Source organism: Haemaphysalis longicornis, unplaced genomic scaffold (assembly GCF_048455015.1).
Source record: "Haemaphysalis longicornis isolate Haplotype H1 unplaced genomic scaffold, Haemaphysalis longicornis Haplotype H1 scaffold_9, whole genome shotgun sequence".
NCBI classification, from domain to species: Eukaryota; Metazoa; Arthropoda; class Arachnida; order Ixodida; family Ixodidae; genus Haemaphysalis; species Haemaphysalis longicornis.
This window is the reverse complement of record NW_027526460.1, coordinates 120,883,199-120,910,766: the sequence shown is the minus strand read 5'-3', so window position 1 is coordinate 120,910,766 and position 27,568 is coordinate 120,883,199. Positions and strand designations below refer to the sequence as shown.

The 27,568-nt window shown below is 47.7% G+C and overlaps 1 protein-coding gene across 1 annotated transcript in view; it reads right to left on the bottom strand.

Moving 5' to 3' along the window:
* Window positions 1-27,568, bottom strand: part of LOC144153609 (protein 5NUC-like) — a 112,663-nt gene that overhangs the window by 9,406 nt on the left and 75,689 nt on the right. Inside the window, exons 2-6 of the mRNA XM_077685258.1 lie at window positions 11,773-11,910; window positions 8,091-8,310; window positions 4,917-5,102; window positions 3,695-3,895; window positions 2,294-2,554 (exon numbers count right to left, since the gene is read on the bottom strand). Coding sequence (XP_077541384.1) covers window positions 2,294-2,554; window positions 3,695-3,895; window positions 4,917-5,102; window positions 8,091-8,310; window positions 11,773-11,910 — 1,006 coding nt within the window. The remainder of the gene's footprint in view (window positions 1-2,293; window positions 2,555-3,694; window positions 3,896-4,916; window positions 5,103-8,090; window positions 8,311-11,772; window positions 11,911-27,568) is intronic.

Sequence of the window (27,568 nt, the reverse complement as noted above, 5' to 3'; positions counted from 1 at the left end):
TGCCGATTAGTACCGGACACCCTTACAATATACTATTATCAACATAGTGAAGAGGACTTGTAGTAATTGGGGCATAAAATGGAGTTGATAGGTTAGAAGCAGCACGCGGAAGAATACAATGTTGGACAAGTTAGTACTCAGCTGTGGACCGAATTACAGCTCGAAGGCAGATGAAGACTGGGAGAGAACACGGGGCAAGCGCTGAAGGGGGCGAGTGCGTGAGGAACACTTCTATTAGCCCAACGCAGAGCGTGCTCTGCCGAGCGGGCTTTGTTTAATAGCCTGCTGTGGATGTTTCTCATCGGCCTAACATCAGCTGTCGCCTACAATCTTGAAGGTCATAGACTCAGTGCTGGCCATAGCTATGCGCATCTGCCTCTGTCTACCTAAACGTACGCCGACGGTTGGAACTCTGTGCGAACCTCGGTGCTTTTCAGCCACAGTGCTACCACGCCAATAGGTGCTTCGAACGTCTTTGCGCCATTTGACTCGGTGTCATACGCATCCTTCGGAAGACATCGCAGCACAGCATGTAGGACGCCTGCTTCCGGCGAATTTTCAAAGACCTCAAAAGTCTACATTTGCACTGTGGATACCGGGGCCGTTCAAACTTTGTACCACATTATCCGCAATCGGCAAAAGGTCTGCCATGCCCGCGGCCGCGCTCCAGTTCTTCACAGTCGAGTGTATCTTCAGTACTTACAAAGGCTACACACATGTTTATGCAGATGGCTCGGTTCCACCGGGCTCATCCGCCATCGGCGTGTGGATCCCATCTCCCGGTGCACTATCGAAAGAACACTAAGCCACGAAACACCCTCGACTGCTACCGAACTGGCCGCTGTAAGGGCTGCCCTTCATTACATCAGCGGACATCATGCCCAGCAATGTGTAAGACTCCTCGGCTCGCGTAGCACTTTACAAGCCCTCCGAAAGCTTCAAAACAACCTCAGTCAGCTTGTAGGTCAAATATCCGAAATTCCCGAAGTGGCAGTGCGCGAAGGTCATGACATTATTCAGTGGTTGCCTGGTCACTCGGGCATACAAGGCAATATTAGATTCGACGCAGCCGCCAACGCAGACCACTTGCTGAGCAACACGACCCAGCTTCCTTTCTCCCGAGAGGACAGCGACACCTTTATCCTCGCAAATGGATGGACTGCACAAATGTCGGAGTGGCAGGACCCTCACCGCAGGTATCCACTCACCACTGCAGGCTATTCATCCGCACTGTGACATCCGCTTTCCACGCGGCCTCAACAAGAGGTGTGAAGGAGTGTTGCACCAAATGCGCCTAAATGTAGCGCTTACTCGGAATTTTAAGTTTAAGATATGTTGTGACGATTCCGGCCTGTGCCGTACTATCGCCATGCGTGAGGCTGTAAATCACCTATTGTGCATCTGCCCTGGGTTCGCTGCTACGCGAAAAACTGCAGCGAGCTCTCCGTCCTGTGTACGTCATGAAGGCAGGCTCCAACTTTGTCATTTTCTTGGGCCCTGGTCCCATAGTGCTGAGTGTACCTTTGGTACAAAATTTCTGCTCTGGTTCCTACGCGACTCTGAACTGGACAAATTTCTCTGGATCATAGCGCAAGTGTCTCATGATATGTACTCTTTCTTGCTGTGGTGTTGATACATTTTTGTTCTTGGGTTGGCGTTCTTACTATTTTGGGTCATTTACTTTGCATTTTGGTTCAGCGATTGGATTAACGATTTTCTTTTCAATTGTATTTTTTTTTATTTTTTTAAGTCCGCACTCTCCTAGCAGCCTTCCTTTGTTTCTCGTTTCTAACGTTTCTTGTTTGTCTTCTTCTTGTCGTACCCATAATGTCTAATATTCCCCACTCAGCATCGTAGTCACCCCCATCTGGCGTAGCAAGCCATGTCCCTAGCAGGTCTGACCTCCACAGTTCCCATTAAACAGCCCCCCCCCCCCCCTCTCTCTCTCTCTCTGCCTCTCTCTTCATCCTAACCTGCGGTTTCTTAGTTTAATTCGTGTCTTGCGCTGATTAGTGCTTGCGAGTGGCCGAGGTGAATGTAGATTGGGCGGGATGGCTAACATTGGTAGGTCGCTTGCTTTTTGCTGCTGCGCCTATTCGCAAGATATACGTACCTGTGCTACCCTTCAAATAACACAATCGATAGCAAGCGCATATACCCCGTTCTCTCCTAATACTTGTCTACATGCGCGCTGTAATGTATTCTATAACAATAGCATTTCCAATCTCACGGTCACCAATAGTGGGTTGATGAGGAGGAGGTGGTGATGGTGATGACGATGAATTAGACTCACCTGAGCGCCCTATGGATGTTCGGATGGAGCCACCATTGATCAAGACCCCGTTGATAACGGACCATATGCGGCTGGAACCGGTCTGCCTGTCGAGATAGTGCTCGAAGAAAGAGTCGGCCAGCAAGTTGCCGATGTTGCACTCCCCACGTCGACAGGCGCCATCGTCGGCGTTGAGAAGCACCCTCGAAGCACCGACAGGTGCTCTTGTAGCAGCCATCACGTACTGTTCGTACTTGCTGAGCAGGTTCCGCATGTCATCATCTGCACGCGTGGTTCGCAATTGTTTCATCCATGGTGAAATAGTTTGCGATTACGGTAAGTTCTGCACTGCTCACGAGAACCAGGAGTGCGAATAAAGCTAGAAGCGGGAGGGACGTTCGTGATACCAGGAACAGGGGCAAACAATGCACTTGGTGGATTCCGGACCTTTTTTTTTCTTTCTAACCAAAAGTGACTCGTGATACAACCTATTAGCTGCAATTTTTCGAACGTGCACACATAAACTTGCAGTTGCCTAGTCTAACTGTAAGCTTACAAAAGTTCCACGTAAACATTGTAATCTCCAGGGATAATTTGCTAGTGATGTTACTTTTTACAGAGCCTTTCAGTTTCTTGAGCTCTCTCAGACAAGCTTCTTGTTCTGAGTAGCTTACTCATGCCATTCCCCTTGAGCGGTATTAATCGTCGATAACGACAAAATGGTTGAATAATCTTCCGTCATGCCACTTCGCAATGTGCCATTCGCTTATACTCAATAGATAACGTATTTGGTGCAGCCCAATACCCATGCTCTCCACCCCATGTTATAGCTCATATAAAACTGTACAACGTTACTTGAAGCCTGCATAAAATGCCACGCTTTGAGCTATCTAAAACATCCTTGTTTTTAAAGGTAATCAGAACGTTGAACTTCCAGCTATTGGCCGATCGTGCAAATGACACCAAGATTTAAGTACGTCCGACAGAAGTACATTCCCTCAACACCAGACCTTAACGATATTAAAAGTAACTTCATACGTGCATCCGGGTTTCAAACTTCAAAATTGCACTATTCTTTCGAACAGTTGCGTTTTCGCCTCGAAAATGGCTTTACAGTTCATTTCCGGCACAAATGTGCACGCTTGAGAATTGCAGCGAACGTGGTCCTCCTATTAATAAGGTACTGTGGGTAAAACATTGTGAGCCATTAAAATGTTCCTTTGAAGAAAAATTACGAACAATTTTTCTGCAATCCATCCTCCAAGGAACGCCTTCACGAATTATCCCACACATATATTTCGAACCCAACACGGTAGCCCATCGAATGAAAAACGCGGAGCACGTGGCACAACTTTCGTTACAGCCACCCTCGTCCGTGAATCAAGCGCTGCTGAACAGCCGACCCTGAGCACACAAGCATACCTTCTGGAATGGTGTTCTCCACGAGTATGGGGTTGCCAGACCACGCCGCCACATTTCCTGCTTCATTGAAGGTCACGTTTAGAAATCCAATGTACTTTCCGTAGCAATGGGCCTGGACAACGAGTGCTTTTGTTCCGTCCGTCCGAGTCACGATCGTCGGATACGGACCTTTTGGCGTATCCTCCTTCGGATGCGAATCGCCTGCACAGATGAAATTTATTCACAACACAGAATGTAATCCTTGCGATGAAACACTCATCGTCAGGAGCATGTATTTTAGTTACAATGGCGGTGCTTATACGAATTTTTTTCTACAGTATATGATGTCAAAGCCCTGCCAAGGTTTCCAACTCTAGCTTTAGGTATGACCAATGTCATTCGCGTCAATGTCACGCGTATTTCAGTCATGCGTACCGCATTGCGAATAAATTATTTCTTTTGGTTGTTTTGGGATCTATCAAGTTTCCTCCTCACATTGGCTTTTTTTTAATTCCACCCTGCGCAGTGCTTTTTTTTATTGCGTTATCGCATCTTGTATATCACGTCACGTGACAAACATTGCTGCATCTTCGGCCCATTTTTAAAAGTGCATACGTACAATCTACACAAAAATGAGGGCGCACTGGCTGGGTTTGGAGCACGTCAAGGAGCCATTGAGAGAGTAAACACATTTTTTGTCTGCTGGCACAAGAACGCAAGCCAGATCACTGCAGGAGTTTTGCCCTCTCTTCCCCCTACACCTCGGCGGGGATTCACGTCCGTCAGCGCTCCAAACCGACTGAAGCGGTTGCTAATGTCGGTTCGCGTACAAACAAAGTTCTCATAAATGTCGACATGAACACGTGATGACGAACACAGGAACACCGCAAAAGTAAGACAGAAAAACGAGTAAGGAAGCCTTCTCTTCACAAAACGAATTTAAACTTGATACAGTAGTTACCTGAGGCATGGAAATGTAAAAAAAAAATCTGAAGCCTGCGCCATCCGATTTAAAAGAGGTGCCCAAACGTTTTCAAGCAGGCTTTGGAGAACGGATTTCAATATGCTGATCCTTACATCTTTATCCAGTTATGTCACTTCTTGAGCAAACATTGTCGCTGCACCGGCAGTTCTGTATGTCGCACAGTGGGGAGATTTTTTAAAGATAGCGGCATGGTTGTAAGTTTACACATCTATGCGTCTGAGCGTTTCTGCACAGTGAAGGAAATATGCTCCAGCTTACCTGTGTATAGGAAGCTGTGCGAGTGTCCGCCAACGACCACATCCACGGCGGGCACTTGCTTGGCGATCTGCTGGTCCCTGTCATAGCCCACGTGGGTCAAGGCGATGATAATCTTGACTCCTTCTTTTTGAAGTGCAGCCGCTTCGGTCCGGATGGCCACGATGTCATCGGAGAAAGTAACGTTGCCTGCACGGAACCGAACGTGGAATGTGAGTTATAGGTGCACGGAGATAAGTGTGCAGCGATTGAGAGAATTGTGTACTATTGCACAGCTTTTTTACGCCGCTCGCATTTGTTGTTAGTTTTTAAATCCAGATTTAGCCGTGAGTTCTGACATACGTGGACGTATTTTACTGTTTTATAGTTGTACTTTTTTTTTTCGCTTATTATGTACATTCCCAGTATGATAGCGGAGAAGTAACTGAACTTCGGTAACTATGTATTTTTGGTAAGATACAATGCCCATGCCAGGTATGGTTATTTGTCCACAATTTTTGTTCGGATTTTCGTTTGTTCCTTCCAGAAGTGTTTATTCTTTTCTTCTTTTTTTGACGGTGGCCACCAAGTGACAATTTTAATTTTGTTAATGTGGTTTCATATATGTTATTCCTTCATTTTTGTTTTTTTCCACTTTTACTAATTCAATTCCACCAATTATCTCAACTTCCGCTACTACAACGAATCAACGTGTTAGGATTTCCAATTATGCATTTTCCTGCAGGTGCACGGCGTTTACACGGTTGCCATGTGTGCATTTTTATGTATTTAGGGTTGCTTTTCAAAGCTTTTTAATTTGCTCTTCAATGAGCGAGGCCGGTGTACACGATACATATTTTTTGGCTTTGTCTGTTAATTTTTCCATTTATTATGTTTACTGTTTTTGTTTTTATATTTTTCAGTTCTCTTCGAGCAATTGCCTCCATCTACGCTCGCTATTAAAATGGCAGCCTTCAGCTATGCTTTAAAGATTCAAACTTCATCGTGCCTGAAACTAGAGTTCCTCGTGGTTCCAAATGATGCCTGAAGATTTCGTACTTCTCATAATTCCGGTCTTCTCTCTCTTTTTTTTTGCCTCACGATACTTAAGTATGCGTCCAAAAGTCAGGTGTCATAAAGACCTAAAGACAAAATACAGATGAGCAGGTTTAGAACTCAATCCGAAGATTTCATTTCACTGAGCGCAAACACGGCGTAGCAGATTTGCGACAGCACACCCAGAATATTCTTCGTATACCCGTGAGTTCTGCCTGCGTCCGCTTGGGAACAACTCGCAAGAACACAAAGGGGTTTCCCAGTCCGTTCCTATGCCCACGTGGGTTGTCTGCGGCTCCGAGACTAAGGGATTTGGCACCATGGTCCCGCCAGGTTAAGAATATCTCGCCACAAGGGCTTCGCTCTTGCTTCTTTTCGGAAGCCAGCTGTTTCGCCTAATGAGAAAGACGCAGTGTTATTTTTGGCTGCATACTTCCGTTCGCGCTGTACGCTGCTTGCGTTTTTGAATAGAATATGACGCAATATGCGGAATTGCAATTTAAGCACTTTTTTTTCCGACATTTAACTGTTAGCCGTAAAGTTCCAGCTTCCTTTAGCAGTTCTGATGCGAAAGCGTCCAGAATTTTTTTCGTTTCTTTGTACTCTTCACACAGAAGCACAATGGCAGCTCAAAACCTCGCTAGCAGAGTACTGAACTTCGCCTGTATGGTTTTGTAAGGTTTACGATAACCAATCATGATAGCTAGATCAGCTAGACCTAGAACGTTCTATATCTAGCTAGAAAGTAAACGGAAATGGCCTCACGTGATGAGCTCGCGTAAAGGGCATAAGCTTAGTCCTCTCTTTCGCCGTTCTTTTTTAAGTATGGGAAAGTGCGGGATTATTTGACTTCAACAATGCTTAAGCGCAGTAAAAATGCCGAGAAAAAATCCAAGAGCTGAAGCCTGGAAAATAATACAGTGGACATGTTTGTTTCATGCTGAGAGTACCTGCGATATAAAATTACTTGTCATATGACGCTTCTATATCGTCTCAATATGTTTATGTTGTCAAGAAAAATATTTTAGTATGCTATATGTACAGGTGCCGTCATAAGTAATTGGAACAAGCATATGTGAATATAACAAAATATTGGCCTTACTGGCTTTATGACAGCCATTACTGCTTTATAGGAAGCCTTTTCTATTAGCCAGGGAGGACTCCTCTAAGCATCCACCAATGAAGCCAGGAAGTTTCCGGAAGCGGAAATTCCTATACATTTACGAGGCTGTGTAGCAATTACTTCTGACGGCACCTGCACGGACCCCAGTAGTGGCAACAACATATAGAGACATGTCCGTCTATGCCCAAAGCGGGAGCTTACGACAGCATCGGGTACACATTATCGTCACTCCATCGAGGATAGGGGTTCCCGTCACTAATATATATCGCCAGTATGAGTGACTTAACCCCCAGGCGCCCCTCAACAATTAATTTATTACAATTTTATTAATGCCCCAGCCGGAGTGGGTAAAAGTATGTAACGCGAAATTAATTGTACTAGGTAAGAGGCGAAAATATTACCAGGCATGTTCGCACTGGGGTTAAAGTCCCCACTGTTCTTGAGCTCATTCAGCTATAGTCTAGCTTTACCACACACCCTAGACATTCGTCTCACTCATCCGTTTGCTTAATATGAAGCCTACAAAAATATTTACCCAACTAAAAGGTCCCTTTTGGTAACAGTCCTCTTTAACTGTGCGATTTTTCAACCATTAACGTATGAAACTAACAAATGCCGAATGTTTTGCGGGGAAGCCAAACAATACAAAAAAGAAAATCGGGTAGATGTCGCTACGAAATATAATAATAATTACCGAATTACCGTATTGACGATGTTTGCGTCTGGTGCGATCGTAACCAACACTTCAATCATGTCCCGTTTAATGATGCTTTACTGTTCCCATCGCAGCAAAGTAGAAGAAAGTATAAAGAAACTAATGCACTGTTTCGGGTTCATTTGAAGATAACAAAAATAAATTGAAAACATTGTGGAGGGTAATAGATTAATTAAAAATGACTATAATTGTTTTTTTGGTAATTGCCGGTTAACATAAGTCCGAACAGCGTTTTAACACCTACCAAGCGTAATTTTTCACGTATTCAAAATGTATTCATTTAAACAGGAGCCAGAATTCTCACCTGGTGACGAGAGGTTGGTCGTATCGGGTGTGACGGCACCGATGACACCGATGCGATGGCCAGCGACCGTCAGGATAACGGACTTGTTGACGCTTGCCTGGAGTGCCGGCTCGGAGCTGAAGTCTGCATTGCTAGCCAACACCGGTGTGGTGCTCCTCAGGCGGGACACAAAGGGCTCCAGGCCACTGGGTCCATCGTCGAACTCGTGGTTGCCGAGGCACTGCAAGCGAGAAACAGGCAGCCTTCTACAACGCGTTTATATCTGGAGTGAAAAGGTAATGAAAGGTTTCGGCTTTTCGCACAAAGTTTTGCATTATGGCAGCGAATTAACACTGCCTTATCCGTTTCTCACTGAAAAGTTTGTGAGCTAAAGATGGCAGTGCTGCTGCTCTTTCAAAACGTCAGTCTAACTTTTCCAGTCTCCTGCACAAGCGCGCATCAGACGAATTCTCCCGGTTTGGTGCAACCATGCAAATAAAATATGGGATATGCAGTAAATTCATAGCTACATGAGCGCCACCGAAGCCGCACTGACGGCGAGGTGTAAAACGAAGTAAAGTATCCCTAAGTACCAAGGTATGAATTTCCTTGTAATATGCACCCGGAGGACGAAATTAAACACAGTGAGCATCGCGCACGTGTCCTAGCCCGCAAATACCCCATAGGCCAGTCCACCGCCTATATGGACGACGCTAGTTATAGCCGTCACGACGCCTACGCAGCCACCGCTGTCTTTGATCCAAAAGCGACCTTTTCCCACTCATTATCCAAACGCACTCCACTGCCACTGCGAAAGTAGAGGCTATTGCCCTAGCGCTCACTGATCAGCATACTCCAACAACTGCCATCTTCGATTCGAAAACGGCAAACCGAAATTCGCCATGGGGGATTATTTCCCCGCAGGCTCTCACAATCCGCCTTCAAAATCCTCCCACCTCCCACGCGGAGCTGCTTTAGAATCCTGCCCATGCGAGGCTGGAAGGAAATGAAGCGGCTAACCTTGCAGCTTAAAAGCTAACCAACCGAACCGGGCCAAGCAGCACCCCTTCCTATGGAACCCAATGAACCCGCGACAGCCTTTAGACTTTTCATGAAATCACTTGCCACTGCTTCCTTTCTCGCCGACGCTACCCTCAATCGCACTGCTCACTCTCTATTATGAAGGAACGATAGTGGCGCCCTCTCCAAACCAATACCCTCCCTTGTTGCGCCAGACTACACGCAATTTATCCATCTACAATTCCATCTCAGCCATTCCCCGAATGTGCAACCCATGAAACAATTGCTCATATCATTTGGCAAACACCCTCACAACTTATTCCCTCTTATCTCTTATGCGGAAAACTGGGAGGCGACGTTAGGCAGCTCGGATCGTCGGGTCCAGCAAGGACTCGCTGAACGAGCAGCCCAGGCCACCGGCGTTCTTCAAGCGCTGGTCACCACTCGTCGTTGACCCAGCTGGGGCAGAATAAAGTTTTCTCTCTCTCTCTCTCTCTCTCCCTCTCTCTCTCTCTCTCTCTCTCTCTCTCTCTCTCTCTCCCCTCAGTACGAAGCCCCGAAGACCAATGTCTGAGATAACAAGACTGTGGCTCTCCCCTCTAACTAATGGTAAAAAAGCTCCCAAACAATTCTTCGACAAATATTTTACGCTATATTCGCTTCACATACAAATCAGCTACTGCCACACCCAGAGCAGATCAGAAGAACACCGCTTTGTTAACTCATGTCCGCAGGGCCAGACGCCAGCGGGTCCATGTTTTTTTCTGACAGGAAAGTCAGCTTGAGGTCCTTGCCTTCACTGCGCGACAGCCAGTGCACAGAGAGCACGCGCTGCTTCGTGACACCATGACCCTCACTAATAACACTTGAAGCTACCAGCACACGTGATCTATCTTGCCTGTTTTTTCTCACTGCGACACGACTGGTTAGGTCCTTGATATTAAGTAAAAGATTAAGACTTCTGCAGTGAAGTCAGCCAGATTAACTGCATACGCTTCAGGTCCCTATCGTAGAAAGCATACACCTTAGTTATAAATGCTGCTAAAACTAAGGCGCTGCACGCTTGAGTTGTTAATCTTCTCACCAGTTTAGAAACCGCCAGTTTATCGACTGCGATTACCTCACAGAAGCTTCTCTGGTGCGCTCCAAAGCCATTGTGCGATTAAAGTAAGCCCAGTGCCCGAGTGTGTGGCTTTACGGCGTGCTATGATGTCGAGTAGATATGGTCAGTCTTCCGTTAGGCGGGGAAGCCTTGGCAGTTCGTGCGATCCGCAGTGAAAACCCCGTCTCTATCCCAACAGGCTGGGTATATCTGTGTGCTAACACTAGCCGTCGATATACGTGACAACTACAGACACCTACAGGCTTTGCGAGTGCGGTGGCAGAGTGAAGCCAGCGTTAAAATATTCCTATTCCGCCTCTCAAGGCGACGGATCTATATGTGTATCGCATTAAGACAACTGCTCCTCTAAAGCTCTGTGCTGTCTCAACTCCAAGCGATGTTATGCGAGCGAGTGACTTTCATTTAAACGTCGACGTAAGTTACCGGTGACCGTATTCCCATTTCGAGTGCCTTAAAATATCGATGGATTTTTTTTGTTAGGCCTCAGTTTAAAATCCGATTTGTACACATAGTCGTTCAACCAGGAGAAATCGCGCGTTGTACAACGCACGTGAATATTCCCGATGACCCAAACTTGCCGTAATTAAAAACCAATTTTCGAAAAGCCCTTGATTACGTTGATTTAAGTTTATTGAACGTGGCAAGGTTTTTGAGAGCGAAGTTACCCTCCGAGCAGTTGCTGGTAGACATCAGTAAAAATGAATTTCCGTATATTAGTGCAACGGTTTCCATCGCAGCCTTTGCTTGGTTGGATGAAACATGTTCTGTACTACATTATAAAATGATGCAAAATTATTATTTATTATTTCTAACCGCCAATTGTCATTGTTGTAGAGAATATGAGTGTTACTTTTACCCGCACAAAACATTACTTTATTCGTGTTCGCACTTTCGCTGTGTCGACATCAATGCATAACTACGAAATGTCAAGATTGCATCAATCACCTACAATGTACGCTAGCCAGTCAGAGATTGCAAGCGTGAACAGGCACACCCCAAAAAATAATGCCAGTGTATTTTTACCATGATTGTGACGGTGGCGTTATTGCTCACCATGAGAGAAAATTCATTACGAAACAATTAGCACTCTAACACGATCTGCCTGTCTTCCTAGGCTGGCACCCATATCTCGCGTTATCTGCAAAAACCTTGTTTTGAGGGATGAATCCAGCGCTAATAGCGCTAGTTAACCTTCTGTACACTGCCTCTGTAACACCGCCCCCCCCCCCCCCCCCATTATCCATGTGATACCTAAGTAATCCTATTGCAGCCCTATACGTGGACGCGCCCTGGCCCTTTTTCTTCGTCTCGTCTTCTTTCAAATAATGTTACCAGGCTTCGGACATGCAAGATACAACTTCGGTTTAGAGAATTGAGGACGTAAGTGCAAGAATTTTATTTTTTTATTGCAAACTCAGTCGCATCCCAACTTAGTACACCCTTTCGTTTGCTTTTTCAAAGCTTACGGATTCACTCAGACTCATAAATGGATGTGGCATTTGATGACGGGGCCTAAGTGCGCACAGATTTAACGCAATCAGTCAAGTAATTAAAGCTCACCAAGGCATCGTAGCGCATCAGTTCCGTGACCTCGGTGACTACCCGGCTCTTGAAGACACTGTACCACGGCGTCCCTTGGAAGTTGTCGCCAGCGTTAAGCAGTAGGGACGCAGGATGCTGCTTTCGAAGTTCCCGTGTCTGAAAAAGAGCCACACGTCAATCAATCAACCGATCAACTGCTAACTCAATCAATCGTTCACTTCATCAATTTGTAACTGCAGGTAATAACAGAAGAAAATTACGTTTAAACATATAAAATAGGCATTTACGCTCCTGCACACACTAAAATTTCTCAGTGCTGTGAAATCGCGCACAACTGCAGACTCCAGCAATATAAAACGCATTGTGGGGGTTGAAGAAAGTATCTTAAAGAAGCAGTCGCACTAATTTCTTGCAGACAAAAGCAACAGTGTCTCAATCTGCAATAAGGTCTACCCGTCGCGGTGGCTCAACGGCAAAGCGTTGTGCTGCTGAGCTTAAGGATGCGGGTTCGACTCCCGGCCGCTGCGGCGGCTGCGGCCGCTTTTGTTATGGAGGCAAAAAGCGAAATCGCCCGTATGTTCCAGATTTCGGCGCACGTTAAAGATCCCTGGATGGTACAGGGCTTTTTTCATACTGAAGCGTCTTGACCTCATAAACTAAAATTAGCACGACAATTGAACAAGGACAGACGAATAACACCAAAAAATTTCAACTACCTAGCTCCGGGAAAGAAAAAAAAGCCTCTTATTTGAGCAATTTTCCTAATTTTTTTCTCATTTGGGAATATAATTGAAAGGAATTCGCTCTGCAAGCCAAAGACAAATATGCTAAATCATTTGAGGGTTAAAGTATTTACATAACGATAACTAGGGCGATAGATGCAGTAATTTTTGTTTTACAGTGGTAAAAGTTTCCAGTTTTCTGCGATCCGCTCAACGCGCCAGTGCCACGAGGCGGATTTGGAAATTTTTTTGAGAAAAGTATTTCTTTTTTCATAAAACAACTTCACACAAGCTTTTCCCTGTACTTAAGAACCTATATATAAAATTTTTGTCAAACTTAAGATCTCGACCGGACACGCCTGTCCGATCTCCCGTGAGAACACTCCAGTGCCCCTTAGGATATCCTGCTGGTTCGGGGCGTCATTTCTATTGTAAGACATGCTACACTCCTCATGGCCTCTGGTCGTGTCATTCAATTTACGCAATTGTCGGCGCACAGCCTGACATATCGACAGCCGTGATTATCATTAGTCTAGCACGGGCGCCCATACAAAGCAGGCATCTAGGGTTAGTAACGTCCTGATGACAAAGGCCGACACGAACGAACAGTTTAAGGGGCGCAAGAGACAAGCCGTTATTCGTTGATATTGAGGCCTACCAATCAGATTGCAAATACTAGCAAGACCCCTGGAAAAACCAATGCATTCATCATGGCCGTCTTTCTTTACGCCTTGTCTCGTATAGAAATCGCCACTTCTGTATCGATGCCTTAACGTCCTCTCAGATAGCTTTATTAGAAGTGTACTGTGCTCACAGCAGCCCTTTTCCGGTGAAGGGTTCCGGTGAAGCCGACATTGGTTAAGGCGTCAGCGTCGGAAACCATCAAACAGCTCCCAAATGGCCGGTCTGGCAAGCGTACCATGGCGCAAGTAATTCCGTAGCAGCATAAAAATATGAAATTGAACAGCGCCTGAAACTACGAGGGACACAGAAAAAAATTACAAGCTGGGAGCTGACTCGCAACTGGTATTTTGTTGGAAAAAAACACATCATCTCTTCTACTGTGTCCCTCATCGTTCCTTGCGCTGTTAAATTTCAACATGAACCTCCGGCAACTAACTCACCCGACTTTCCATTTTGTTGTTATAAAAAGGTGGCCGTCCACGCCAGTACACAACCATTGAAATAAAGGAGCGGAATCACGCAGTCCAGCGAGCTAATAGGCTGGCAGAGAAACTGCCCACCATCATCATCCTCATCATCATCAAATCTCCCAACGAACAGTGGCGCAACAAGGAGAAGACCGATCGAAGTCGGTCAAAAGCGGGAAGACAGAAGCGGATCGCCAAGCACAACATGAACAGCGGCTAGAGGACGGAGGAGGAAACGCCTCTCACGTGTCCAATTAGACATTATTGTTTCAGAACTCACAATCTACAAGAAGCGCTTAGGTGCCTTCGAAATTGTGTCTTTGTACATTTAATGGTGACTCATCGATAATCCCACTGCGGCTACGCGGAAAAGAGCGGCAGGAACGGTACGGAAAATGCTCTTAGCTCCCTCCCGGAGCTGTAACAGCCATGGAAGGAGTAACAGCAGTTCGAATGTCGGCTGTTACTTTAGGCGACTGTTCAGACGCGTGCCTGCGCACCGTTGGAAACCATAAAACTCCATTCGTCATCTGTAGGAACCATATTGCAATTGGTACTAACCGAGGGCATGTCGCAGCAGTCCAAAAACATAATCACAGGCACAACAGCAGCGCAAAGATTAAGAAAACGGATAACGCTAGCTGAACCAACGCCGCCTGTATAAACATTGCCCAACGCGTGAGCGAAAAATGTCCAAACAGCCACTCTCCTGTTGCTCTCTCCTACCCTTTCCCGCTCCGTAGCCTTTCTGCGGGCTTTCATGTCCACCAGCCAGCGCCGCTTCTAGGAAAATATGCAAAATAGCTGACAGTTTGTCTAGCGTTCCCCAGGCGGCGCTACTACGCCTTCTTCTTTATCCCCATGCCTGTCTGTCGTGGTCTCTCGCTGATAAAACCACCTGCGTTACGGCGGACGCAAAACCAGCAAAAACGTGCGCTTGTGCTGCCGCAGGCTGATGCCGGCTTTGCGCCCTTACGTACTGGGATCACGGGTCTCGACATTTTCTGAGTGGGGCATCCCCCGTCTGTCCCCTGTGCGTGTTGGACTTGTTTCGTCCACGCTGTTCGCACTCCGCATCGGTACGCAGTTTTTGAGATTGAGGACTGTACTAACTGTACTGTAGAAGCGCCCGGACAGCGTGGCTGGCCCCACAGCTGCTTATTCTTTTGTTTTCTATAATCCCGTATATTTACAAGCACGTAATAGTTTTAGAAAATAATGGTAGAGTGTACTAGAAGTACACTCTAGTAAAGGCATGCAATTGAGCGCTTGAACAAAAACTGTGCATGCAATTTTTTCTTCACTAAATCCTCCAGATAGAAAAATATCAGTAAAATACAAAATACCATACAAACATACTGTACCATACAAAAATATCGTTTTCTGTTTGCTATTTGTCGATCCACAACTGATATGTTCTTGCACTATTTCAGCTGCGCCTCCATCAGTCATCTTTCCAAAAATGCAGCAGGTATGAAGCGAGCGACACGTTAAACGGGATCCCCGGTGCGCCCCAGAACTAGCGCCTCGTCGCGGCTAAGATGCGTGCGAAAGGGCTCTTAAAACCCAACAGCCAAGCCGACAGACACACGTCGTAGAAGCGGGTGCAACGTTCGCGACTCGCGAGCGGTGACGTAGGGCGGGACGTCCGCCGGCGCGCGCCACATAGCGGATGAGTGCCTGAACTAAGCGTCCCTTCCGTTCTCATTGGAAAACGGGTGACGCGTTAGGCAATGTTTATACAGGCGGCGTTGGCTGAACAAATGCGCGCTGCGCATGAGTGCAAAGAAATTTTCTTTATTTACAGCAGAGCTGTTCAGGCCGAGCTTTGTCCGCCCGTCACACCAAAAATCCTCCGAAGCCTCAAGAAAAAAATGCGGCTCGGAAGGTGCCGGTAATCGAACCCGGTACCTCTACGCCTTGAAACAAGCAACGTAACCACTGGGCCACCGCAAGAACCCGTGGGGTACGAACTTAGCAGCGGCGGGGAAAAATAACATGCGCAGCCAATTGGAAAGAAAAACAACGCCATCCGTGGTCGCAATCGAACCTGGGGCGGTATTCTCGTAACTGCCCCTTTTGAAAACGTCCCTTTTGAGTCCCTTTCATCGTGACGTACTTCCGGTTAAGTAGTGGGCGTTGGCAGTAGGTTTGTTGCCCTTGTGTTGAGTCACTTCCGGTTGCTTTTGCCACTCAAGGCTCGCCAAAAGGGACGCAAAAGGGACAAAACTCGAGAATACGGCCCCTGGTCCCTCGCGTTACGAAACCGGCGTCTATCCGATTGAGCTATCATTGCATTCCGGCCGCACAGCATTTCCGTTGGGTTCGCAGCGCGGGCGTTCGCTTTGGACTTCACCGCGGGTTCAGTTCGTGCTAACGCGGTCCACTTTGGGAGAGATTTGAAAGCCTGCGGACGAAACAATCCGGGTCTCACCGTCACAGAGAACTTTTAGCGTCAAGTTCGGAAAACTATCTGAAGCGCGAAAACCAGTTCTCCGACGAAGGGATCGAGAGGGGCCACCATCTCTGCTGTTTGACCAGTAGAGAAAGCTGCGACATTTTTTTATTCATTATTTAATTAATTATTCTTTGTGGGCAGGTACGTAGTTCTGATTCAAAGTTCCTCAGTCATAATGCTTTCCGAGAACCGTCGTCTAGAACTCGCGGGAACAGATGAGAACTTTACAACAGCACAATCACGCAAAGAGGACGCAACAAATCTGTATATACGTGCTTTGTTTGGCACCCGTTCACTTCAGTGGGGGCGTTATGTTTTCTAAGTTGGATGGTTGCGATCAGAAACAGATGGATGGAAAAACGTTTATGAAAGAGTAAAAGAAGGAGTGAAAATAGAAAAGGGGGGCGACAACGAGGGCCCTATTATCTACAGCACAAATTCGCAGGGAATTCGCCATACTTTTTGAGTAAGCACGACGTAAGCAATCAGTGGCGTGATGCACCTATAGCTATGACGACAAGTACAATTTGACGCTTCGCTCATAAAGATCAAAACCAAGGTATCAAATATGGCACATAAAAGATATAAAAACACTTGGCATGTACTATAACAATTAAGACGGTAGCTGAAGCTGGCAAGAGAAACACATTTCTGCAGGTAAAAATCGGCGTCAGTAGAGTAACGTTGATCCAAACGAGAGCGAAAGACGGATGTTGAGCAAAAGAACATCGCATAATTTTTTTACCTGTTCTATTGTTTTTATTTCATTTTTTACATTATCTTTTTCCTTCTTTTCGGCTTTTGTTTCTAAATCACTTGCTGTCTGCTTCAATGAAATATTTGTTGTGTTATCACCTTGCCTTATCACCTACCCGGCCCCCACCGCTGCCACGCCATCGTCTGCTGCTGTTACAAGTTTATGGCGTGATCACATCAAACGACGGCCGCGACCATCGCTTGTATGACACATAAGAGCAGCGAAGCGCTATGCCTGATAACCGCGAAGCGTAGCAATGTCCCCGATTCACTCATTCGTCAAGCTCAACTTGAATCAGCGCTGTCATGAACAAAAGAGTCACATTTCTTTGTTATTTTTCTCTTGATTGATTGTAGGGTCTAACCCGCGGACACAATGCAGGCGATGAGGCGCGCCGTAGTGGAGGGCGCCGGATTAATTTTGACCACCTGGGGATCTTTAACGGGCGCCGAAATCTCGTACACACGGGCGTTTTCGCTTTTCGCCTCCATCAGAAAAGCGGCCGCCGCGGCTGGGAATCGAACCCGCGACCTCGCGCTCAGCAGCGCGACGCCTTAGCCACTGAGCCACCGCAGCGGGTCGTTATTTTTCTCTTGAGTTCGATCATGTGACCCAGAAACTTACTAGGAGGAGTGTGGACAAATCCCATGCATTGGGTTCTCTTCGTCATGGAGGAGCTTGTACTGCCCTCTTAGTTGCGGTTACGCCAAACAAATAATTTTTATTTTTGTACCAAACATAAAAGCAAACATTAAGCAAAGTGATTCATAAAAGCAAACTAAAGTAAAGTAAAGTAAAGTGATAAAAGCAAAGTGATTCATAAAAGCAAACATAAATTGCCAAACATAAAAAGCACGGTATTTGTATGCTGCATGATCGCTGACTTGTAAACAGTCTAAACTATTATTTCTTTCGGTAGAAAATATGTTTTAAACCGCGCGTCATGCGCAACTACGCCTGTCGCAAATTCACGGATATTTCCAGACGCGGAAGGTCGGTGAAATTTTTTGCCCTGTTTCGCGGCAAAAGCAGCCGCCATTTTCAAGCTGTTACGTAACATTACGTCACTTTTACGCAGACTGAAGTTGTCAATGTGTGAAGTGATCGTTCCCGCCAGTTGTTTGAATTACGTCCCGCCTTTTCAGCCAATCACAAAGAGGGCGTGTATTACAAGTAGTATTGTTGTTGAATAGCAAAGACAGGCCTTGGTTGTCATGTCCGGTGCATTTAGTCTAGTTTTGCATTGCCGGCCAAGAATCATGCTCTTTCAGTAAAGAGAAATAAGGCAAGCATTAGAACTGGTGCCCGTATACGTCATAAAACGTCAAAAGGACGAAGGCACACACAACCGCTTTGTCAACCGGAAGCACGTGACCAAAACTGAAATCCCATCAGAAAAGACTTCCGCAAATTATCAGTTCCGTGCTAATTTGTGCAGTCGAGAATAGGGCCCCGAGAGTTCATATGTGATGATAGCGACGACGACGATGACGACGACGACGATGACGACGACGACGACGATGATGATGACGATGATGATGATGATGATGATGCGTAGCGGCTTATTTTTTGCAACGGGGTGGCGTGCACAGCGACCTTACTCGTAACATCACTGTACAATGACCTCGACACACAAAAAGAAAAAGAAAAGAAAAAGGAAACATGTCAAGCGGTGTGCCTGTGACGCCTCACGGAGAGAAAAGCAACTGCACTTGGAAGTACCGTTGCTCGCGCTAGTCGCCAGATGGCGCGTGCAAAATTTGGGAGCGTGGAATCCTTGAGGGTAGCTGAGTCTGTTAAGGCTTGCGATTAAAGGAAGCTACATTACTTTCAGATACATAAATCTGGGACACCGTCTGTTCATTCCGGTAGTTATCCTAGACCATATAATACCAGTCCTGTCCAACGCAGCGCCAGGCTAAAACAACCTGACCTACCTAAATGGGCATTTGTTGGATGAAAATGATATGATAGTACAAATTCCACCCACCCCCCTCAAAACACTTTTGTGGCGTTTCTTGGAACAAAATGTTGGTTATCATTGTTATTTATGTACTGTCGTTTGTACTTCGACTTTTCCTGTTGAAAGTAATCCACTTTGCCCTAGCCTTTTCTCGAGGACTGCGGGTTGGACATGCTTCCCATTGATCTTATGGAACCATTTCCTCAATATCCCTCGCTGAAAAGTCATAGGTTCTTATGTAAAGGCGTTTACGTCCGTACGAATGACGTGGCGAAAGCATCCCCAATTTTCTTCTCGGACGCCGCATTTACTGGGTGACCTTTGCTGCCCTACCTAGACACTCTCAATACTCTCTTCACAATCCTCCGTTTGTCTGTTTTCATAATTTAGCTGTTGTATTGAATCAAAACGGTCATTCCCTGGCGGTACTCTACGCTAGAAAGATTTCTTAGGCGTGTTATAAGCCTCTGCTTCCACAAAGGACTTGTGAAATCTTTTCGTGCTATATTGTACACACTGCTCCTTAAGCAGAACAGTTGTAGAAAGAAACGCTTTACTGCTAACAATCTCGTAATTTCTTGATGGCTGAAGGGCAAGTCACATATTCCAGACACGAGACCTGTCATGCGTACCACACTTAATCCTCCCCCCCCCCTCACACATAAATGCCACCACGCAATGAACAGGCACACGTTATCAGTTGGGGCTGTTCATGGCGTGGTGGCAAGCACGGGAGCAGAAAGTCGAAACCATTGCCCTCGGCAATGAGCGGAGAGGGGAGGTCATCACAAACAGTCGCCCTCCATTCATTCCGCGCCGGTCTGACAGCTAGGGCAATTACGACCTCTTCGCTATCATCTGCTCTGCGCAATAAGAAAAGAGCACTGCAGCGTCAACAAAACAGGCAACAGCGGATTATCTTGCCGCAGTGTACGCCTAGTTGGGTACAGCACCGAGACTACAAAGAGTGCAGGCTTTAGGGAAAGTCCAAAAAATTAGTGCCCTTCCACTCTATGAAGAAGGATGACTTGAGAAGCTGGACGCCGTCCACGGAGTGCACGTAACAAAACACGTTTGTTTGCAATTTGCGATTGAGCATACTTCCTAGGCTAATCGATTGGATGAATGGAACTTGGAAGACACCAGGCTTTGTTCTAGAGGACAAACATGTGGCTCTCCGATTGGCTATCGCATTTACGCATGTAACTGCTTGTGTAACACACCAACCCAGACCCAAACCATTTTATAACAAAACACAGTTGATAGGGAGCATTGAACCATGACACTCCCATGTTTAAATCTCGCGCCAGCACAGCGGGCATGTCACCGGTAGCGGCATGATGTCCGGCTGTGAGTGCACGCATAAACCGGCAACCGGTGATGGGGCATATTTGAGGTTACAAAACATCGGCGATTATGTCGCTCGGAAAGCCTTTGAAGCTGAATAAGAGTTATGGGCTCACGGTGGCGTTTCAACCGGGCAAGTGGCTCATCAACCGGGAGGGATTAGCAGCTACTCGAGGAGATGGAGTTTCAGGCGACAACGGTGGCTACATGTTTGGCAACGGCGGCTTTCGGTCGTTTCAAAGCAAAGCTTTACTAACGTAGTCAAGCCGAGTTTTGCCGTTGGCAGTAATTTGACCTTCATTTCACCGCAGATATGCCGTAGCCTTAGCCACGCATCATGTGACACTCCGCGTAGAGCTCAGCCGCCGTTACTTGTGCTAGACACCCCTGCCGGCTTGGAGCATGCGCTCTTTACATCTGGGTCGCCGCCTGACCGCGTTACTCGTCGCTCGCCTGGCTAAGAACAGCGCCGCACTCGGCTGGTCAGTGCGAGCTTGTACATGGATAAGAGCGAGGCGGGGCCACCTTCTCTGCGCGTTGCGCGGAACCGGGAGGCTTTAATCCGTCGTCGGAAAGCGGCATCTGACCACCCCGCGTATATCATCCGGCGAGATGCTTAACTTGAGAGGGTACTGAATGCGAAGGGCGCGAAACTAGCGTCCGACACCGAGGAATACCTACTCACGGTCTTGTGTATCCACTGACCTAGGCACAGCCGTCATACCTGGATTAGCAAAGATTGTATTTTATTTATTTATTCAATGTACCCCTAAAGGCCCTCACGCAGGACGGTATTACATAGGGGGTGGTCAATGCACCAGAAACAAACATACGAACGAAGATATACACTGGGAGAAATAGAACATAAAAAGAACAGCGCAGGCGCAAATTTTATAGTTAGTGGTGAAGAATAGACCAAAATCAGGGACTAACCAAGTGAAGCCTAGACTTAACCAGGCTAAATCAAGCCTTCCCTGTGCATATATAGGGTTAGCTGAGATAAGCCGCAAGCATTTGTATGTTCGTTCGCGCTTGTGTTGATTCTCCGCAGTGATCTGATAACGTTACTGCCGCCGTTCTCAGCCGATCGCGCCACTAGTGAAGTAAGTTTTGGTGGTGGCGAGGCGAACGACAGTTGCGAAAGAGGGGTCGGCGGTGGCGAGGAGGAGCTCTGGATCTGCGCCGAGGAAATCGCTTCACCGGAATTGAGGGGGTTAGATGATATACATATACCGCTTCGCAGTAAAAAGACTGTGCTGTTATTCAGGTAGAATATTTTCTCTGGCAACTGCCATTCCCCCCAACTTTAAGGAACCTTTTCAAAATCGGCAATGCTTCCAAAACGTTGTCAACAAGCGCATCCAGTATTGAGACAGACTTGCCGAAAAATTGGTCGCCCTCCCGCCCTGATAATATGGATCTCCAGGGAAGCTGTTCTAAACCATTACAAATGGTGATGGAGGAGGGTACGAAATGTTTGTCATCGTCTCGGCGGGCTTGCTGACTGCGCTCCGCTAGTGTCACTAGATAAAGCTACATAGTATCGGCACTTTTTAGATGCGGAGCATCTTATAGTCTGGGCATGTCCCCCGCGTCGGCGTCCGCACTCACACTGCGCATGCGCAACTCTCCTCCTTCCCCCTCTCCCACAGCTGCGCGATACTACACTATAAAAAAATAGTTAGCGGCGCCCGGTTTCGATCCCACAGCTCTTTGGCCGCAACGGGAGGTACGCGGTGCTCTTCCCACTACGCTACAAATCCGAGACAGGAGGAAGTGCTACGAACGCGCCTTATGTCCTTGACTCATTCAAACCACGTCAAGAAGCTACTGATACAACGAAGGCACGCGAATCTGAACGTCAACGGAAACGACGAACTGAAAACTTTAGAGGAGGATGTTGAATTTCCCGTGGTCGAAAGCTGTGGCGGGAAGCGCTACGCGCCTTGCAGCTCAACCAGCCCCGTGCGCAGCGCCTCTGATGCTGATTGTGGCAGGAAGCCCCTAGGGATTGGCCAACCAAAGAATCCATCACGAGATAGCTTCGCGTTCAACCACCGTCGTCATCTTCCCGTAGGGGAACCGCCGAAGAAGAAGAAGAACGAGAAGACAAAGCTGCGAAGAGGAGGGCGTGTACATTGCTCTCAGCCGGTGCACCAATGTCAACAGCCTTTACCTCACCAATGCTGACGGAGACTTCCGATTCTACCACAGAGACAACCTCGACAAGAACATGATGGACGAGTTTCGGCGCCTCGAGAACCACCGCCTACTCACCGTAACACAACAGCACTTGCGTGCCTTTGCCACCGGTGTGTACCTGGACGCGGAATTCCCTCTGGCGCTAGTAAAAACCAGATCACTCAACATAACGGCAACACAATGGAACCACACGGAACCACCACGATGCTTCGCATCCTCCTCAGGGTTCACCACGGGAAGATGGTGTAATTTTTTTTCTCCTATCGTTCCGTGCCACCGTCCTCATTTGTTAGTTCGCATTACGTGGCATTTGTTTACACTGCGACAGTTCATGGGTACCACCAGCCATTTTGTTTATGCTTTTAATTCGGTCAACTCTGGTAGGCTCAGCGCGCCCTCCCTGCTCGGCGGCAACGCGCGACTGACGTCGCTCCGAATGCGAATCCAAGATAATGCGTGTAACAGCATTTCAGCAGCGGAAGTGCGTCCAAAGATGCCGTTTTGCTGCATCTTCGGTAATGTGGTTAACAAACGACCCGGTTGAAGTTAACGGCGAAGCCGTAGATCCGTCAATCTCGCAGCACCGATGAACGACAAAATGGTCGCCGTTGCTGACTTGCATGCCTCCGTGGCGGTACCGTAATGTCTTCTCTACTGACGCTACGCTCGGCTGCTCTGGCGGCAAATGCTGGGTCCTGCCGACACACGCACTCGGCGTCTCGAGCAAGAACTGCTCTATATAGAGACACTAGTCCTGCCTATCCTTCAAAGACAACAATCTGCAAACATAATATTTACCAGGAACACATGGTGTAGGGGGGTTTCATTGTTCACAAGCGCCTCATAATCCATAATGCGGTTTGGATGCTTGTTTTGTGGTTTCCTTAAACGAATTGTGAGCTCTATGCTGTTTGCCGGATTAGCCTGACGCAGGCGCTTGGTGTCTTAGGCCTTGGTGTCTTCCGTTTTTGCCCACAGAGGTCGTTTCTGCCCACTGCGATGAAACCGTTGGCGGGGTAGAGGTATACAGATTTGCTGTAAACATATCCCAGCAAAATATGCTGCAAAAAGTTACAAAACAAAAGAAAAGTTCATCGTCTCTTCGCGTTCTCGCGCACGAACCTTCTCTCAGAACGCACAACAAAGTGTGTTCAACCCGGCGGGTGGGGTTCACTTCACCAGAGTTCAAACTGCACGGCATCCACGCCACAAAACTTGCACAGGGTAGGGCCCCACTTGTACATTCTATGGCCCACCATGACCACACGGCAACAAAAAACAATGGGAGCAACATAACAACATAAAAAACAACATAAAACAATGGGAGCCACTCGACCCCTTTATCGGAAACAAGTTCTCTAACGTACCCCACCCGCTGCCAAACCTATCAAAATATATAACAAGATAGGCGACCCTGGAGACACAACCCGAGGAAGAAGAGCTGAACCACCCGATATCCAAACACGCATATTGCAAACTGGCATTAACTGCCTCTGCTCAGTACGTTAACCTAAGTTTACTAACGCTGAACTACGGATCCAAAGATAAGATTCATAGTACAACCACCGAAATGTAAAATGAACAATCACACAACCAGAGAAGTAACGCAATTACAGGCCGCCCTGACACTAACCCTTAGCCGTAAGTGATTCTAACACACAAGAAAAAGCAAATTTACAGCTGAGTGTGCGCAAAGCATTACTGACTGTCAGAGGTTGTTTACCGCAAATTGCAGTCAGTGTGCGCGCTTCTTCCGTGGCGGAACACAACGACCATTGCATGGAAGCTGATCCAATTCCAGCTGACGAAAAACAATACATGGTGAGGCTCGCAGTGTCCCTTGCTCCAGGGAGAAAAGGAACTGCCTACTCTGCGGAACCGAGTACGTTGTCGCCGCACCTGCGACTCAGCACTTTGCCTTCTCTTACGCTTTCTCAGCTTTGTCCCCACTGACCTACGGACACGCTGCGCTGTTGCGGCAGGGCTTGCAACTCTTACGCACTTCCCAGTGACAACTAGTTGGCCAATCTCACCACATGCGACATGCACCGCCCCCGTTTGGTTGGAACCGACCTTACACTCTAGGACTTCGCTACACTTTGGCGCTTTGCCTTTGTGTGAGCTGCGGCTAACTTCAGTTCCACTAGGAACGTGCGCCCCGTTCCCTCCACACTCGCTCAGCGCTAGTCCTGGCTCCAGTCCCTCTCCTGCTGGTTTCTCGCGGTCAGCCGCTTGCTCTATGTGGGCGCATGGAGTGGCGCTATTCACAAAACACGGCTCCGCCGCATCACCAACCGAGAGCTGCTCAGTATCCGCGTCCACTCAGGTAACGATAGATGTTAGGGCCGCTATATTTCGAGAAGTTACGACCTCTTCTGTCCCAACGGGCACGCTAAGTCGTTTCTGGGCAACTGAACTGGCTTGATCCTCAACTGAAAACAGCTCATTGCTCGCCTCCACAACAATGGGAGCGCCAGATGGATTCCCAAACTTTGGCAAAGGCCGGAGCAGCCTCACCTGCCTCATCTGCCTCACCTGCCTCCTCGGGCTCCTTAAGCTCGCAAGCTTCTACGCGCGTCCCTCCAGCCTCACACTCTTTATTCTAAAGCGCTCTGAACGCCCACGATGGAGCGAACATGGTCACTATCCGGCTACACTCGCGGATATGCTCCGTGAACTGACCGTTCCGACGGAGCTTCGCTTTTTCATAAGCGATTTCGGCCCTTCCGACCGCCAGTTGAGCACTGAGATCATCACCTGACCAATCAGAAAGACCGCCAATGCCCCGACTACCCGCTAGCCTCGCCTTTTCTAGCGCATTCTGGGCATTCCGGAGAGCCAGCCTAGCTCGAAGCTCTTCAATGTCCCAAACCATAGCCATAGGGATCTGATCGGACCCCGACCTTCCGTTAGCGCAGTGGCCATGGTGAACCCGGAGAAAACAAATCAGGGCCCTCCTGTGATCACACCGCCGTCCGGCCTGACGCGATGTCTTCGACGCGCCCTCTCGTCGCTGGGTTGGAGCCACGCTCAAAGAGCCTCGCACAAAGTTGTCGCTCCGCTCGAGGCTTTGCTCGAACACTCAGACGACCCTCGTTGTTGCTTCACCTGCGACGCTCGTTCAATCTAGCGCTCGAACGCCCGCCGTCGCTCGATCCTGGTGCTGCCTCCCAGAAAGCAGCCCTATCTCGTCTTTGACTTCGTCCTTGTCGCTGCAGCCTTGAGCTTCTGCTCTCTGGGGGTCTCTCACGGAGATGTCACCCCGGAACCCGGCTTGTCGCCGCTGAAGCTCAGAGCTTCTGCTCCCTGGGGCCTCTCACTGGGATGTCACCCCATCCGTGGAGTAGCCTCTCCGTCGTTCGCCGGAAGCCTCTCGATCCATCCAGGTCACGGCTACAGTTGAGATAAGTGGATGATCAATCGGATGATGTTGATGAAGATGTTGATGATGGCTCACTAATCGAAGGCACATAGCTGACGACGGCGTACTCCACGATATTTACACTTTATTACAATATTTACAGTTAAGTTACAACCGAAATCGCAGTAGCACTGCTCGAGGAGAACTGGGTATGAGCCCGCATCAAGCGGGGCTCTCTCCGCGCTCTCTACAGCAAACACCTTGGCTTTATTAAAAAAAAAAAACACGCCTCCAAGGAAGGGGGAACCAAAGAGACAGAAGAGAACACATACTGAAAATATCGGCCCATTCATAGGACACACAGCCGCCACAGGCGGAGGTCATAATTAAGCAATTGGCCCGCCCCTTGTCCCAAACTCTTTTCCCATTCCCACGCAAACTAGACGTCGATACTCGGAAACGATTCCCACCAGAAGCCGCGAGACGAAAAACAAACAAACTAACCAAGTCTGAGGCGTTCTTACACGATCTCGGAAGTGGCCCCAAAGGGCCCGACAAGGCCTACACTCCCCGAACCCCACATGCCAAAAAACGCGTGTGGCGTGTCGCCGCTTGTTTCCCAAAGGTGCCGCCGCCGTACAATGCCTGTTTCCGCGGCACGGGTCTGAGAATTTATGTCCAGTTGTCGCTCCGTTCCCGGTAATCCCCGAATTACCCACTGCAAAACAAAACTGAGCGTGTTACAGTTTCAAAGAAACTGACATTTGTTTCACAGTTTCAAAGAAACTGGCTTTGACATTTCGCGTCTTCGTGACGAGTCCACACAGCGATTTATGACCCGGCCGCTGCGCTGCCGCTACCTGTCCCGCGCCGCAGCCTGGACACTCAACGCGCCCGGTGCGAAACCACATGGCCCGCGCCCCTCGCATGCTTCCGAGAATTAGGGCCAACCGATTCCCAGTTGGCGCCGAAGCGCTAAGCGGTGTCCGCCGCCCCGAGAGAAAAAAAAATGCACTCGAACAAAGTGCTTCCATATGCGGTGCGTAGCGCCCCTAAGGCCCTCTAGGCCGGCTAGTCGACACTCAGTCCGAGCCTCTACGAAAATGAAACAAAAAAAAAACATTACAGACCAGTCCTAGGAATTAGGCGAAGCAACCTCCAAACTTAACAGGCACCATTGCAGGGCCCTCAACAAACGGACACACATGACGCCAAGTATTATGTAACAAATGACAAACCGACGGGCAAAATTCAGTTAGAATTCAAAATTCAGTTAAAATTCAAAATTCAGACGGGCAAAATTCAGTTCAGTAAGACTGCGCCGGGTTCCATCCCTTGCTTTGCCATTTGAGCTTAAACTAAACCGGCCAGCCTGATACTACTTTTGCTGAGATAATTTTATTCTGCTCCATCTCAGAGGCGTCGTCACTTCAATCGTATTTGCCGCCGCACTCGAGGAAAGACAGTAGTCATCACATGGAAACCTGTATGTAGCTTCCGCGGGCCTCGTGTCACTGTGGAGAAGGCCAGTTTGAACAGGGAAGAAACTTATAGGATGCAAAGTAACCTAAAAAATTACGACATCAAGATGTTCAGACGCCAGTGATAATGAGAAAAGCGTCCGGATCTCGAAATGATAATGGGGCACGTTGACGCCATTTTATAGGTTCTACCCAGAAGCATGTCAATGACTCCAGAATTTTAGGGTGTTAACATGCAAACCATCTTCAAGTTGAAATAAAATGTGCTTGAAACACTAAATCTTCCTAACACCACCCCTTAAAGGAGGACTGACACGAAATTTCAAAGCTGAGATAACTATGTAAAACGCTTCCTTTTTAAGTGTGAATACA